Source organism: Dendrobium catenatum, unplaced genomic scaffold, assembly GCF_001605985.2.
Source record: "Dendrobium catenatum unplaced genomic scaffold, ASM160598v2 fragScaff_scaffold_671, whole genome shotgun sequence".
NCBI lineage: Eukaryota > Viridiplantae > Streptophyta > Magnoliopsida > Asparagales > Orchidaceae > Dendrobium > Dendrobium catenatum.
This window is the reverse complement of record NW_021319133.1, coordinates 1,397,583-1,415,267: the sequence shown is the minus strand read 5'-3', so window position 1 is coordinate 1,415,267 and position 17,685 is coordinate 1,397,583. Positions and strand designations below refer to the sequence as shown.

The following is a 17,685-nucleotide window of genomic DNA, read 5'->3' as shown; positions in this document are numbered from 1 at the left end:
CTATGTTCGGGTCCCCTGATGTTGCACAGTTCGAGTTCCAAGAACAAGTTCAAGTGCTTGTTCAAAGTGTTCTGGAATCTTTTGAGTTCAATTATATATTCAATTTGGTTTGAATTTCAGTAATGGCTTGATTTTATTTCATTTGGTTCAGGCCTTTATTAATAATTTGAGTTTTGTTCAGGTTTAGGTCCACAAGTACACTGTTCATTTGAGTCCAAGTTCTATGCTTTCAGTTCAATTACGAGTCCTCTGTTGTCCTTCATATTGCTGCTCAAATGATGTCTTCTTGTTATTCAAGTCTTATGCACTTCAGTGAAAATTTCGGCAGCACCCCGGCATATCCCCCGTTTAGGGGAAAGTAGGGGAGCTGAGCCTTCCCATCACGCTACTCGAGCGTGTATGGTAGGTGTCCTTAGACACCGCGGCCGTACAAATTTTCATCCCACCACGCTACAAGAGCGTGTATGGGGCCTTCAGCAGTATCCGTAGGCGAGCACAGGTAGATCTCTCCATCACGCTACAAGAGCGTGTATAGGGCTTACCCACTCATCGTATGCGTCGCACCGAGCTCCCTCCTACCGTGCTACAAGAGCGGGTATAGGTGGTTCTCCGGTCCACCGCAAACGCCGAGAATGAGATTTTAGAACATCATACCTTGCGTAGCAATCGTCAGCAGTGTCGGTGTCGAGGTCGAGGACTGTCCCCACCACGCTACAAGAGCGTGTATAGGGCTTACCCGCCTCGTCGCATCAGATTCTCCCCCACCGTGCTACAAGAGCGCGTATAGGGGATCCACCGGTGCGCCAAGGGCGTCAAGGGCGGGATTTAAGTTAGAAGTTATACCTTGAAGACTGGCAAGGGGGAAGTCGTCGGCGACTGCCGGCGGTGGAGACAAGAGGAGGGAACACTTACATTTCATTTTCATTCATCATTTTTTTAAATTACAATTAGCATTAATTAATTAAGATTAATTAACTAATTATTTTTTATCAGTAATTTATAAATAATTATAACTAATTAAAATAATTAATTAAAATTCATTAAAATTAATTAATATGATAAGTTATAAGTAATTTAATATTAATTATAACTTATTAATTAATTTTAATAAATAATAATTAATTAATAGTAATTAATAATAATTAATTTATAAATATAACTAATTAAAATAATTATTATAATTAATTAACATAAATATAATTATATTATATAATGTTTTTAACCCAAATCCCTCTGTTTGGCGGATTGACGGGATTTGGCCGAGCAATTGCGTGAAAGGGAGAAAGTTACCTTCCACAGTGAGCTCCCGTTCTTGTTCCGATCAAGTCGAAGGAGTGAAGTCGAACGGCCACAAGGATTCGGAGAAGGGCGTGAACGGGAGAAGGTTACTTCAAGACCAGCGAGCTCTCGTTGGCTTTTCGATCAAAATGTGTAACTTCCGATCCTGCTGGAAGGGAAAGTCGACGGAGGAGTGAAGTCGAGAACCCACGAAGGAAGCGAAGAAGCCACGGGAAGGGAAGAAAGTCGCCTTTACTGCCGACGAGCTCCAGTGGATGCTTCCGATCAAACTGCCGTAACTTCCGATCCTACAGGCAGGGAACGTCGCTGGAGAAGCGAAGTCGAGAAGCAACGAACGAGTCGAGGAAGCGCGCGATTGGGAGAAAGTTGTCTTCATGCCGGCGAGCTCCTGCCTCGGTTCCGATCAAATGTCGCAACTTCCGACTCGACGGGAAAGGAAAGTCGTTGAATGAGCGAGGTCGAACAGAGACGAGAGTGGGAGAATCAGGAGAGGAAGGGAGAGTGAGAGAGAGCGAGAGATTCATCCCGAGAGCCTCATTCATTCGGCCTTTTAACGACGAAAGGCGAGATACGAAGATCGTGTGTGAAACGACGTCGATGTGCAACGAGCGATGTGGGGTCGTGCATAGGATGTCCGATTTTGCAAGATTTGCGGGATTTCGATCGTGCTAGCTATAGGTACGAGAGCCCTCCTTTTTTTGTTTATTCCGGTTTTAGTATGCAGGTCAACAATGAATTAGTGTGTCATACTTGGTGTTGTAGGCTTTGGTGGTTACCCTAGGGATCGAGGTTAAGTGCCCTCTTGCCACTCCGTCGAGACAGTTGGTGGGTGAGTTGATTATATACATGCATGAGTTTGAAAATTGGTTGAGTTGCTAGGATAGTTTTGAAAGAGATTTCACAAGTTTATATGGGTGATGCTTGGCTTCAATATGCACTCGACACTTGAGGAATTTGAGGGGCGCATCATGATGTATGATTTTTGCATATATTTTTTGAGAGATATTTGGAATTTAAAACCTTGAAGAGGTTTGACCCGAGCTGTTGAGTCCATCGAAGTGGAGCAGAGGTTCTATACTTTTCGCTAATCCACAAAGTTGGAATCCCTTTTATTTTGCAATTCTCTTAAGTTTGTTAAATATCTTGTGAATATTTTGAAGGTGAATGTTTTTGTGTGTTTTAATTTAGGCAGATATTGGTTTGATTGCTCATCTTAATATGCCATATTCTTTTTCCTTGATAAGTATTTTTTTTTTTTAAATTACGTAGTTAAATTTTAGGTGTTTTACCCATGTGATTTATTCATCACTTGTTTCATGATTTTATTTATTTAACTTAATTCTCTTTTTTTTGTGTTTAGGAATCTTTCAGTATGATTGCATGCCTCAATTCATTTATTCATTCATCATGAGTTTGCTGCAAATGATTTTTTTAGATGCTTTGATAGTGCTTTCACGTCATTCCTATAAGGGGTTATTAGGAAGCGTGTCATGCCATCTCACCATGTCAAGAAAGGCATGCACGATGAGGTGCATAAGGCATTTCTTTCTATCATGATAAAAAAGGTGATTATTGATGGTCAGAAACATCAAAGTTATGCCTGCATTTCCACCACTCCAAGACATAATCTGAGGTAACTATAAAGGAAAACATGGTTCATAGAAGTGTTTAAAATATTTGCCAAAGATTCTGCAAGTTTGTGTTACCCTCGGGAAGTAGATACTAGGAAACATGCTTTTTATGAATATCTTTTTTTCATGAGTATGATTTCTTTGACCGCATTAGCGAATGGGGCCTTCTGTTGTACCATTTTAGAGAAGTCTTCACAAATTGCCAGAAGGTGGTTTCAAGCATAACGGACCATGCTGAGATCTCAATAGTTTATGAATGGCCCTTGAGAAAGAACTCCAAATGATAGTAATTTCCTCCAACATATCCTTATTTTTATGAAAATAAAGAATGAGGCTGTTATCGGAATTCTAGCCTGGTTATAGGCATATTTATTTTTCTCTCTTTCTGTTGACGTACTTTTTCGCATCGAGCCCGATTGTGCTCGATCGATTCGATCGAAGGTCGTCAAGACGAAATTGACTCAAATCGAACCTCAATTTAATTAAATTAAATCAAATTTAATTAAACTAAAATCAAATCAATTTAAGTCAAACCCCGTCGAGCGTCGTCGAGCTCAATTCGACACAATTCGACACCATTCGGCGCCGATTCGAGCTCAATTTCATAAAATTGACTCGATCGGACCCAAATCGACCCAAGTCGGGTTCAATCTGAGCTCAATTTCAGCCTTAATTTGTTAATTTAGGCTGAATTTGACTTTCAAGCCACCTCTTTGAAATCTAGGGCTGAGATTAGATCTTAAATCCCACCCAATTTCACCTCATGTGAGCAAAAAATCTACTCAAGTAGATTTTTCTCTCGTTTCTCGCAACGAGGCAGCAGTGAGATGGGATGTTCCGAGCGGCTGGGCTCAGTTCGTGCGCCTCAAGGAGAACGAGAGAGAGAGGGAGAGGGATTCGACTCCTTCGGTTTTCTTTTCGTTCGACCCCGTCCCGACAGAGAGAGCGAGAGAGCGAGCAAGGCGGAACCAAGGCTCCAGCGCGCGGTCTCCCCCCCTCCGTTCGCAACCTCCAGGCCGTGCGGAACTCGGGTCCGACTCCACCTGGACGGTCGGCCGAGTCTTCTGGAGGCTCTGTCTCACTCTCCCGCCGGATCTCTTGGAGCTACCGGCCTTCAGGCTCGGTCTAAAGCCTCCGACTTCCTCCAAGTTTGGGCCGGTGCGACACTTCTTGCAGAAGAACACTTTTTCCTCCCTTCTCCTTCAACTCCGGCGACTTCGAGACAAGTTGGGAGCTGTTTGAGGCTTCCAAACAGCAAAAGAGAGCTTCAAAACCTTCCAAACAGCAGTTTAGAGCCTTCAAATCGCTTTGGACAGCAGCGGCGAGTTCCGGAGCAGCTTGGACAGCGACTTTGGAGCTTGGATTGGAGCTTGGAGCGGACCTTGGACAGCAACTTGGACAAAAAATCGGAGCGCTTGGACAAACCGGGTGTGGTAAAATCCTTAAAACTTAGGCAAAACCCTAAGGCTCCATAGCCAATGCAATGTGGTTGACGATCCAAAGCTTTAGGTCCTTAGAAACTTTAATTTTTGGTCCCCAAAAACCCATCCGTTGGCTGTCCACTTCGCAAAGATTATGGAAATTTTGTGATTTCCATTGGTTGACTCTTATGTGAGAGTCCGGAGAGGATTTTGACACGCGTAGAGGCGTCGGGTTGTTATCCGACATCTCTCGAATGTATGTTATGCATCATATTAAGCTCAACACCTTCGCCTACATCCAAACCTTAGGGCATGTTGCTTTTCGTAGTAAAAAAATATAGTGTGTAGCTTGCATATCCACCCCAAACTTCATGTTGTAAACGTGAACTTACTCAACATTAGTGTCACGACGAAATAGAAGTATGATTTAGAAATTTTGTGGAGCTTGTAGGGTTGTCATAAGTCTTGCAATATATCCAAAATATTTGTTATGACTTGTTGTAGGATATAGTGTGAATCTCAAATATTCACTTAAAAAAAAAAAAATCCTAAAACAAGTGTGCTTGATTAACCTAGCTTTTGGATGTGTTACATAGCTTATGATAAATTTTTTATGGCTAGTAACTTTTATTATGCAAATCTTTCAAGAGTTTGGGAAATCATCTTTATGCCCTTAATGGATCAAATCATGACAAAAGTGATCATTCATGGTGAGGCTGGCGGCATGGAGAGAGGGGAGGAGGGAGATTAGGGATTGGTTATTTACCTTCCCATCATGTTGATGCCACATAGGATAAAAATTAATAATTCCACATGTCATGAAATTTGGATTGGATCAAATTCAAAAACTTTCCTTTTTAGACTTTTACAAATATGAAAAGTTTTGAACTCAAATTTGAATTTCAAATTTTGAATTTAAAATTGCTAGATTCTCCCTTTATTGCAAAACCCAAGTTAAGGAGTCATTATGACGATTTGAATGTCATAATGACTCGGATCATGAGTGTGGCCGGCGGTCCAAAGGAGGGAGGAGATGCCGCCGATTGGGTGGGGAAGGCCTTGGGAAGGAGGTCGGCAATCAGGTGGGGATGGTCGTCGGCTTGGGGAGGTGGAGCTAGGGGAAGACTTGGGTGGATGAAGAGGGGAGAAAGGAGATGAACAAGAATATATGAGAAAGATAGAGATAACTAATGAACTCACAAAGAGATCGTAAGAATCTCGAACCTTGGACTCTTCCAAAGATTGACGGGTATTGCAAATTACCCTCCTCGGGCTTCTCTTCTCATGAACTCACTAAGAGATCAACATGAACTCACTAAAAGATCAACAAGAACATAAAAATTTCATTATCAATAATTCATCCTCCCATACAATGCATGAGGCCTCCTATAAATAGGCCAAAATGAAACAAAACTAAAAGACATAAATGCCCTCGGGGCTACAATATCAAAAGACCACCCATAAGGATAAAACCGTAAAACTGAAAAATAAAATAAACTACTACATAAAATGACCCAAAATAAAACTCCTGATCGTGGCCGTCGATCTCCGGCGTCTCCGATGGTACACATGTCGAAATTACTGACGATGTCCTCATCAAAAGCACTTTAAAAAATACTGAAAAGTTGCCTCTAATATTTGCATATTAAATAGGTTTATTGGTTTTAGAAATAAACTAAAAAATAACTAAAAACACAAATCAAATATAGATAAAAAAAAAAAAAAAAACAAACAAAAAGTAAGCCCAAAGAGCCTCTATTTTTGAATAGTAATGATACAAAAAAATGTTGGGGTAGGTAATCTTACTCTTGTGCTTGTATTGGTTTTCTTATTGTTTTATGTTGTATGGTGATAAAATATTTACTGATAGCATTTACAATTTTTGGCCAAGACCCGACTCTTGTGCTTCTATTTGTTTTCTACATTTCTTATTGATGGAAAACACGACATATTTTGCTGTTTTCTTTTGTGTAGTTTTTCAGGCATATTTGATTCACCATTCCAACTTTTGTGGAAATGCATTTTGTTTGATTATTGATATGATGAATATCTTTCATTCGTAGTTTTCTTTGGTTTGTGGACTTGCTTTGCTCCTGCTGCCTTTAACATTGCATCCCTTATATATTCATGGTGAGAATGCGATGGTAGGTCTACTAAATATTATTCAGTCAATCAAATTGTTTTATTTCCAATATTTTATGAGAAAACATAAAAGCTTCTTTCCATCTTGCTATATCACAACAGGTATTGGAGATTTCCCCATCATCACCTTTGTCTGATTATTTATCACGCGGGGATGTCATTTTGTCGGTGGATGGAGAAAAGATACATTCCCCTCATGAGTTGATGGAAAAAATGGTCCAGGTCGATACCAAGTTGCTTCAAGGAATGGGCAGTAATGAAAAGGGGTACTGTGTTCCCAACGTTTTACTAGAAGAGAGCAAGACTGTTTCTGTCCTGGATGACAATTTCTCATGTCCTGATGGCCATGCAGCTTTTATTGGTTTGCCATGTCTTAATTCTAGTTCTTTTTTTGAGATTAGTTCTAAGCATCATGGTCGCTACAAAAAAGAAAATAAACACTGCTTAAGCCCTGAACTAGTTGTTAAACTTACCAAATGTGGAGAAGGATGGGGAGGCACTGGATTTCTCAAGAACCCTTGCTCATGTTCAAAGGTACAAATTGATTTATGTATACTGATGAACACACATTGAAAATGCATATATGTAAGGCTTCATCTTGTGATTTAACTTTTTGAAATTAGTAGTTTTAAAGATGTCAAACCAGTTTTTAGATTGGTCATTATTGACTCTCTGGCACTGAGAATATAATTTCGACTTAAAGAGTTGTATGGCATTTTCAGCCTTTATTTTTTTCCCATACCATCCTTTTATACACAATAATGCTATCTGTTATTAAGATTTTCTTATTGTAGTTAAAGTTGTTGGGAATCATAGATTTTCTTATTTAGATTTAGGCTTCATTTGGGACGGCTTTCTTACCGTTTCTTAAAGTAGCTTTTGAGTTTAAAAATTTAAATTTCTATATTAAAAAGTTGCTTTAAGAAGCAGTAAGAAAGCCATCCCAATCAAAGCCTTAATTCTTCATTATTTGGTTAATAAAATCAAACTAATTTATGTAACTGAATGTAACAGAATGAATACTGCATGAAACCTCTGCTGATCCCTGGAATGTCATGGTTTGAAGTTTCATATGCAAAACCTTACTCATCAGAATGCTTCCAGCTAAGAAGAAACACATCCTTGGTAGATTTTAATCCTGGTTATGGTTCATATCCTTGTGGCATTGGCACCTTTGTATATGTTGGTGACATGCTTATATTGGCCCATTCCATGCGTTTGTCGGCATATCAGCCTCGCTGGATGCACTTTAGTTGGAGTATGGACGTACCTTCAACATTGGAGAACATTTTAGCATGTGCATATCATGTCTCTGCAGCTTTGGCTGCTATTAACAGCTTGCCGGTACATCTTCTGGCTAAGACTTATTTACCTTTCTTTAAACTTCCTTCTATTTAGGGCTCTAAGATCTGTTATTCAATAAATTCAGCAGTCTACATTATTGGGAAGCATCATACTTGTTTTATTTTGCATGCAAATTATTGCTAGAGTATTTTCAACCTTTATAAGAATCTTGCTCTCTTTTATTTATTCTTTTTGTTTCGCTTCAAATATAACACGGGAAACAATTGGTTCCACATTAGTAGAAAAAAAATCAAGTGTTGTTGTTAGACCGGTCCAGCTGGTCCGGCCCAAACCCTAATAGAGGCGGAAACCTTCGCCTCCTGTACACCCGATCGAACGCCCAAGCAGCGTAGAGCAATTTAGGAAGTTTTTTTTGAGAAAGTTTAGGAGGGAAATTGAATGTAGGGATTGTTTAGAGATTTTCTTTTGAATTGTATGCATTAAATAGTTTGTTTTCCTAGGGTTAGGACATCTTGAATTTGGGCTGAATTTGTGATCTCTTTGGTTTAGGTTTCTTTTGGGCTCTAGCGGCGTCTAGAGATTTGCGAGAGATCGATCTTGCTGTTGTTCTTCTTCTACTAGTGAATTTCAAGTGTTTTCTCTCAATTTTTTCACTGTTTGTACTGAATTTTCTCAAGTTTTCTTCTATGTTATTGCTGTTTTTATCTGGAAACAATAGTTTTCACTGTTGTGGTGGAGTATTTCCTATCAAATTGGTATTAGAGCTGTTCTTGGGACCTTTTGTGGGCTGTTTTAGTGAATTTCAGTCGCTGTTCTTGGGATTTCGAAGAAGAAAATTATTGTTTTTGAAGGTTGAAGTCCATATTTTTATTTCTACAAAAATTCGGGCATCAATGGCGGCCAAGAGAATGGATGCGTTGGAGGAACGCCTCGAAGTGGAGATTGGAAAAATGAAATATGAAATTTCAGATCTCCAAACTCAAGTTTTAGATTTAAAGAAGGATGTTTTAGCCATCCATGATAAGTTCCATTCGAAATTTTTCATCCTAGAGGAGATGTTGAAGAAAGTACTCGAGAGCCAAACCAAAATATCACCGTCGGAGGGGAAGGAAGGCACTAACAGCCAGGGAGATGGAAAAAACCCTAAGCTAATCAGGCAAAGGGAAGATCAAGAGGTGGTGACTTGAAAGAGAGAAGAGAGAATACCTCTCTTAGAGCCCAGGCAGAGGGTATGAGGAGAGATGTGAGGAGGTAGGGCAAGAATGAAGATGTGCTGATTTGGAGAGGAGAGAGGCGAGATTGGAAAGTGAAATGGGTAATTATGACTAAATGGGGGCTGAATTTGAGAGGGGAGGGGTTTGTTATGATCCAAGGGGTTCTGAATTTGAGGGGAGAAGGTAGAAATTTGATGAAAGGCTGGGCTATGAACGCAGAAGGGATGATTGGGACACTTGGAGGGAACCGCCCCCTTGGGGAATGCAAAGTTATGAAGGGAACAAAGGCGATCTAAGGGTGAAGAAACTGAAGATGCTTATTTTTTAGGGAGAGGATGCCCATGGGTGAATCTACAAAGTGGAAATGTACTTTACTATGAACGGGTTGACGGAGGGAGAGAGACTGATGGCAGCCAGGATGTGTTTGGAAGGGAAAGCTTTAGCATGGTACCAGTGGAGGGATACGAGGCAACCAATAAGGACCTGGAGAGATTTCAAGGATTGTTTGATAGAACATTTCAAAACTGCCAGGGGAGGAGACTTCTACGAGCAGTTCTTCGCCTTGACGCAAGATGATTTAGTGATAGATTACCGAAAGAGGTTCGAGTATCTTGCTAGCTGATTGGACCGCCTTTCTGAGACAATGCTAGAGGGAAACTTCATTAAGGGATTGACATCATAGATTCAGGTAGCGATTAGAGTAATGAGGCCTCGTGACTTGGGAGAGGCTATAGAGTTAGCTCAATTGGTAGAAGATCAGAGGCACCTGGAGAGAGAGACGAGAGGCAGCAGCTCAGGAGGCCCATATAGGATAACCACCACCTTATTGAAATTCAAGGAGCCAACACTGGATACCCTTCGGGGGACTTCGAAGGAAAAGACTGTAGGAGGAAAACCTGGGGACAACTTCAAGAAGCTCATAGGGACAGAATTACAGGAGAAGGAAGGGGCTCTATTTCAGATGTGACGAGAGGTATACGCCGGGGCACATGTGTAAGGACTGAACTCTTCAAGTTCTCACCGTTTGTGATGAAGGAATGGAGGAGGGTGTCGTCTTTCCACATTGTGGACAAGGTGGATCTTTGGGAGGGGAGTATTGTTGGACCGGTCTAGCCAATCCACACGGGACCGGCCCAGGCGCTAGCAGAGGCGGAAACCTCCGCCTCCTGTACACCCGATTGGACGCTCAAGCGGCATAGAGCAGTTTAGGATTTTTTTTTTAGAAAGTTTAGAAGGGAAATTGAATGTCGGGACTCTTTAGAGATTTTCTTTTGAATCGTATGCATTAAATAGTTTGTTTTCCTAGGGTTAGGGCATCTTGAATTTGGGATCTCTTTGGTTCATATTTCTTTTGGGCTCCAACGACATCTAGAGATTTGGGAGAGATAGATCCTCCTCTTGAATAGAGGATTAATTGTATCTTGCTGTTTTTCTTCTACTAGTGAATTTCAAGTGTTTTCTCTCAGATTTTCCAATAAAATTACTTTTTTTTGCTATTTTTCATTGGAGTTGTAGATTGTTTTTGTTGTTTTTACCAATAGTGTTAGGTTTTACTTGGAATATTCTAGTACTTCATATCAGTTGCATGCCAAAAAATTTAGGGGGTAAAGAGAAATTTTAATGTCTTAATATTATATGAATATCCAACATATACAAACAAAAGAGGTTTATAAGTTACATTAGAGTTTTTTATGTAACAAACCTAAAAATAAAAAAAACCACAGGGCTTAGCCCAATTGAAATAATTCCTTCAATATATGTCATCGATTAAAAATGATATTTTTCCCAGTAATTAGGGAAGATGTTGATACAATATAACAAACATAATCTGCACAAAACAAATTTCATGACATGGGCTCCAAAAATTCGTGTCTGGCTCTGTTGAGAGAGTTTTGTTGGTTTCAAATGAAGTTTCGAAAGGGAGATTAGGCTTTAGATAAAACACAATTTAAAAAATATTGCCCTTATTTTGTGAGGATTTTAAGATCTGATTTTAGGTTTGTCATAGACTGAAGCCTCTATAGGTAATTAGCTCTTTTTGATTAAAGAGAGAACTCTCGATTAAGGCTAGTCGTTAGATGTTAAGTGACTTGTGTAATAACAACACATTTGGCTTAGAATTGAAATATTTATTATTGTAAACTTAAAGCGGATGCTGGGGGAATGATGATAAAATCGATCAAGATTCTATGGTTATGTCATTCTCGATTATTATGGAACTTGATTTACTTAGTCAAAGGAATTATTTGAGCCAACATGACTGAAGTGTTTTTATCGGTTGTCATGAATTGCTTCGCACAAGAGAACCTTATAGATCTGGGTTGATGTTTATCTAAGGGGATGCATTCAAGTGGATCTTAGTTAATAAAAAGGGCTTTATGTCCGATTAGGTGCATCCTATGATTCACAATTTAAGGGTTTTAAGCTATTAGGGAACTTATGTGCTTTAGCCATAATCGTTATTTAATTTTCATTTTATGGTGAAACCATCTGGTCAAAGAACCTTAGTTATAATCATTTACTTGATGCCATTTGCATGGAACACTATTGGTTAAAGACATGTGATGTCCTTACTGACGAGATATTGTTTGAGAGTGAATATAGTGATACATTTCACAAGACATGGACTGAGCTAAGATTATTTTAAATTTATTGCCCTTGACAAATGGTTACGGGGGACGTATGAATTTTGCTTTAAGTATATTACATTTGAATATTTTATGATTTATATATATTTTTTAATTTTTTATATTTCTGTCTAGATGCGGCCCTAAATTGATATTTCTTTGAACTAGGGGGCATTTTAAAGACCCCCTCATGTCGATATTGCCTTCAACATGGCTATCATCTAGGTGTTCAAATATTTTTATCTTTTTTTTTTTCACATTGTCAACTCTATTAGCTTGTTTGCAGAGTATTAGGTATGTGATTAACACTTACGGTTGCATTTTGTGGATGCAACATTATGTTTTTGTACTTTAAAATGGCTTTACTTTGTTAAATGGTGTTGGTATAAGTTGGTCTTGTTTTCTTTAATCAGGCAAATCAATCTCATCTTTCCTACTTGAGTAGGCGTAAACACTAACGAGGCAACGTGCTGGTGTGAGCGAATGAATTTTATAATAGTACAATAAACATTAAATGTGAAAGCATCTTATTGAAACTCATGAATATACAAACTCAATGTAAAAAATAAAGTAAGATAATAAATGGAATGCACTAGAAGAAAAAACGTATATGCATGTTAGATGAAATAGTTCACCCCTTGATCGTACTGGTTGAAAAGTAATGTACCCATGAATAAAAAAAGAAAAATATTAGAAATGGTAATAATTATTCCTTAATTGGTGCAAATTCCTGAAATAAATGTTAGAAATGCTGAACTTTATTGTTTACATGAATATTATTCATTAAGATGCGTGCACTGTTCATTTCGTTTTTTTTTTTTTTTTTTTTTTGTTTACATGAATATTATTCATTAAGATGCGTGCACTGTTCATTTCGTTTTTTTTTTTTTTTTTTTTTTTTGCTTATTATATGTATTGCGGATCAGGTGGTGTAGAAGGGGAATTAGAATACTCAGGTGCATTTGCATTGTGCAATTTCACATTTTTTTGATGCATTTACATGGCACATTTATTTATTTTGACATGTTGACATGATTCATTTGCATTTTTTTAGCTTAATGGCATGCTTCTAGAGTTGGTTAAATGCTTCACGAGGCAACTACACGCTTTTTGAGATAGCTGCATGCTATAGCCGTATCTATATGCTTCTCAAAGAAGTTGCACGTTTCTCGAGATAGTTGTAGGCTTTTTAAAACAATGACATACTTCTCGAGGTAGTTACATGTTTCTCAAGGCAATTGCATAATTTTTCAGGATATTTGCACATTTCTTGAGATAACATCGTGCTTCTTAAGGTGGCTGTACATTTCTCATTGCATTGCAGTTGAGTTTTGAAATTGTCTTGAGATGCATGCATGTGATTTGAAAATATTTAAACTGTATTTTTTACATGAATGTTGATCATTAAGATGCATGGAGTGTTTCATTTTAAGCTCTAAAAGACCGCCTTTTGCTTTATGTTCGCTTGAGTGTACGTATTATTGATTTGGAGGTGTACAATGTGAACTAGAATCTTTACGTACTTCTAAGATGTGATATATCATTTTCATGCGTTTGTATGTTCCAGGTTTATGTTCAATTATATGTTCAAAAATTTTTATATGACATTTATGATGTTCAAATTTTGTTCTTAACTTGCATTTTGTTTTTTTATTTGATCATATTTTATTAAAAGATATGTTTTATATCATGTTCTAGTATGAATTTCAGTAGCCTCTTGGTGCCTCTTTCATGTAGGGAGTGTTTTTGAAAGTGTCAGGCTTTCCCAAAACTCTTAAAAAAGTGTGTAATGTTCATTGTTGTGAGAAACCATGGTGGAGGATCTTCTATCCCATAATGCCTAAAAAAGCGTGCATACGTCTTTGTACATCTATTTAAAATTTGAAATATTTTTTGCTACGTTATCATAAAGTGCATGAGCACTTAAATTTGAATTTCTCGACCATGCTAAGAGAGACGTGCAGTGGGTTTACCCTGCATTTCGAGTGCTGCGTATGAGTTTCCTCTACCGTGCTAAGAAAAGCATGCATGGGTTCTGCTTGTTCTGCTCCACACTCGGGATTTTGAGAGTCTTGGCTTTTCATTTTATACCTTTGTGCATGAGGATTTAGTTTATGGTGAAGCAACGATGAACTTGCAAGAACAAACATCAATTTTTTTCTTGATTTAGGTTGTTGACAAGCAACAAAAATTATATATATATATATATATATTTTCTGTCAATTTTTCCTTTTTTGCTTTTCTTTGAAAATGGGATGGAGAGAGAGAGTGTGTTATATGTGAGTGATTTTATCTTTGTTTAACACTGTCATTGCTAAGTCCCAAGTCATAGATGAGAAAAATAAATGATTGCGTTAGGTTGTTGACTTCCAGCATAAAACTTGTTGAATAATCATGACATGAATCATTTAATACATTGTGTTAATGCTAATGCATTCCTTGGAATGACGTGCTGTATGGTTTGAATATAGTGAGAAGGGCCGCTGCATCGGCGACCGGGTGCAGTGTTAAATAGGGAAGGGTTCTCATATCATGGACAGATGTGGGCAAAGAAGCTATTCCATAAAACTAGAATTCAGATAGGACATTGAAATGTAGGTTCTCTTACAGGCAAATTAATGAAATTAATTGATATTATGATTCATAGGAAGATAAATATTTTATGCATTCAGGAAACTAAATGGGTTAGAAAGAAGGCTAACAAGATTAATAATTTAGGATTTAAACTATTGTATTATGGTAGAAGTCGTAGGCACCCCTCTTTTGTTTTCTATCGTCGTTTTTATTGCTAACAGTTTTAATCTTACTTGTTTATTCAATAAATCGTGCAAAATCTTACAAAATCATTGCATCCATACGTAGTTCTACATCACTAAAGGTTTTCATTTGAGTAGATCTAAAATTGAATACATGGAGTGTAATTTTAGTAGTAATAGATCTAGTGGGGGTTTGTGACTTTGAACGATCAAGTCATTAATAAGTGTACTCGTTACAGATATCTTGTGTCTATTATTCAGAGTGATGGTGAAATAGATGGGGATATTATTAGTAGTATTCAAGTCGGATGGTTAAAGTGGAGGAATGCTTTGGGTTTGTTCTGTGATAGAAAAGTACCACTCAAATTTAAGGAAAAATTGTATAAGATGATTGCGAGACTTGTAATGCTATGGCATAGAGTGTTGGCCATTAAAAGAGAAGCATAATATTAAGTTAAGTGTTGCTGAGATGAGGATGCTCAGACGGATGAGTGGATTTACTGTTAAAGACTGGATACGAAACGAGCATATCTGTGAAAAGGTTGGAGTAGCTATAGTGACAGATAAGTTTAGAGAGAGTCACCTTAGATGGTTTGTTCATGTAAAACGACGACCTTCTAATGACCCTGCTAGGAGAGTAGATGTATTAGATTTGACATATATTAAGAAAGATAGAAGTATACCTAAAAAGACTTAGTTAGAAAATATTATAAGTGACATTTCTTTATTAGATTTAAATGAGAATTTGACTCTTAACATGACACAATGGAGAATAAAGATTCATGTAGTCGACTCCGTGTAGTGGGATAATGGCTTGATGTTGTTGTTATTTGAGAGAGAGAGAGAGAGAGAGAGAGAGGTAGAGAAAGAGGGGTGTGCAAGAGGTAGATAGAAAGAGGAAGAGAATGGTTATAAAGAGGGGAAAAGGTAGGCAGTGGTAGAGAGGGATAGAGTGTGTATGGTGGGAAAATTTGGGGGTGTGCTCATCGAAGCTTTGTTGGGTGAAAGAGGCAGGCTCCACAGTTTGGGGAGGTTTGCGTGAGCTAGAGTGTCAACTCACTAAAGGAAGCTTGTGGTCGGGCAAGATATTTTGAGGGAGGCAGAGGCAGTGGTGGGAGAGGCTTGAGAAGGGAGAGGGGTTCTGAGTTTGGTTGGAAGGAGAGAGGCAAGGAGAGCTAGTGGTTGTCAACAGAATTTGGGATTGGAGTGTCACCGCATCGTAGTTCGTAGGTAAGAGGAAGTGTGTTCAACTTACTGAGGCTGAGTGAAATGGACAAACATGATTGAGAATGTTGGAGGCATATGATCAGCATGGGAAATGGGAGTTCAATGCGGGTGAGACATGATATGGGAGGAAGAGAGTACTGTGGAGAGAACGATAGTGCTAGTTTTGGGAAATGTCATGCAACTGATAGGGGTGGGACTTTTCGCAAAACAATGTGATGAGGCATGATTTTTTTTAATAATTATAGTTGTAAAATTAATTTATGTATTAATTTCTCAAAAATTTTCATTGATGCGTATCTTGAATTGTGTTGTCTCAAGTGCAAATAAATTTCTTGTTTTGCCTTCCTCCGATGATTCATACAATGTCATTTCTAGATGTTTTAAGCATTATGGATGCATTGATGCGGTCAATTTTGTGACCAAACGATGTTTGAATGACTTCAATTGCGGTTGAGGCATTTTTGACTTAATTTGTGCAACGTTGCTTCCATTGTCGGTAATTTTCACCGTTTGAATATTTTGCAGCGCAAGAATTCTTTTTAGAGTTTTTTGAGCACCCTGGATGTGCAGGCATGATTAGTTTCAAGTAGTGATGTTTGAGCATATTTACATGGCATCATGTTTGTCGTTCACCATTTTCGCTGTGTTCGACCAAATTGATCATCAGATTGATATGAAGGTCAACATTGGTGGAAGTTGAAAGAGCTCTATGGTATAGGAATGATTTTCAAGATATTATTTTCTATCAATTTGTTCGTTCTTCTTTTGGGAGAGAAGGCCAAAGGCTATTAAGTCCTGCATAAATCTTGGTGTTAATGCCAAGAGTTAGAGTTAGTGTCGATGACATGCATCTGCTTTATAAACAATGGCGTGTGTGATGAGGACATCAGAGATCAGTGGCTACGATCTGGAGTTTATTTTTTTATGTGTTTTATGTACTAATTTATTTTATATTTCTAATTTTCTCATTTTACCCCTAGGGGTGGTCATGTGGTGTTGTAGCCTGAAGGATATTTTAGTTATTGTTTATTTTTTTTCATGAGGCTTATTTATAGGCTAGCTCTCTTGTATTTTGGGAAAATGATGATTATGAATGAAAATTTCCAGCTTTTCTTGTTTGATCTCTTTGTGAGTTCTTGTGAGGAGAAACCCTAGGAGAGGGCCTTGCATCACCCGTCAGCCGCCGGTGGCCGGGACTCGCTGTTAATACTTAGTATTTCTTTCTTCCTCCTTCCTTGGCGTCAACCGTCGGCCACCCTCTCCAAGCCAACCTAAATCTCCGGATTATTCTTCCTCCACCTTCCCACTGCCGGCTTCCCCCTACCGTCCCTCCCCTTCCACCAAACCAAGCCCCACCTCCCCTCCTTTAGCTGCCGGCCATCCCAAGTCACCCTAGCCGCCAGTTAAGCTAGCTCCAATCCCTAAAGTTCCCATTCAATTAACCACTTCAACACTTTCCTAAAATATCCCCATATTAATTTGGGAGAGTATTATTTGAATTTCAAACTCTTTCCTTATTAATAAGTCCTAATTTAGGAAGCCCCTAAATCTCTGTTGACCAATATACAAAGAACAAAAAAAGGGAAGAATGGAAAAATCCTGCATACACACACCTTGCACCCGGCGGATCCTCGAATCCTTGCCGAAATCGCGCCGATTCGGCGCCGTGTGAGTCGCATCCCGCGATTTGCGCTCAGAGCCGGCCTCGATCGAGCGTCCGAAGAAGTTGTTAAATAGCGAAGGAATGGAGACGACACTGGCTGCTTCTTCGACTCCTCTTCCCACATCCCACGACACTCTCGACGCTTCTTCCCCACGACCTCCCTCTCCACCTTTCGTCGCCTTCTCTGTCCCGACCAAAATCCCGATCTCAGAGAGAGAGAGAGAGAGAGAGAGAGAGAGAGAGAGATCAAATCCTTACCTCACTCACGGGTGCTCGCCGAACTCCCTCCTCCGATCTCCATCCAGCCCCGATCTCCCATCTCCGACTTCAAGCCCCGAGTCGCAAGCCCTAGCCGGATCTCCCTTCCTCTCGCCAACCTTCGAACCCCAGGAGGTCTCTA

At 38.9% G+C, this 17,685-nt stretch overlaps 1 protein-coding gene across 3 annotated transcripts in view; it reads left to right on the top strand.

Annotated features, from left to right (window-relative positions):
* The window catches only part of LOC110105666 (membrane-bound transcription factor site-2 protease homolog), a gene marked incomplete at its 5' end in the record, with an annotated part of 48,466 nt that overhangs the window by 25,518 nt on the left and 5,263 nt on the right, over positions 1 to 17,685 (top strand). The window contains 4 exon segments of one of the 3 annotated variants that reach the window (XM_028695757.1): positions 6,415 to 6,495; positions 6,596 to 7,027; positions 7,508 to 7,618; positions 7,727 to 7,837. In XM_028695757.1, the coding sequence (XP_028551590.1) occupies positions 6,415 to 6,495; positions 6,596 to 7,027; positions 7,508 to 7,618; positions 7,727 to 7,837 (735 nt within the window). 3 annotated transcript variants of the gene reach the window in all.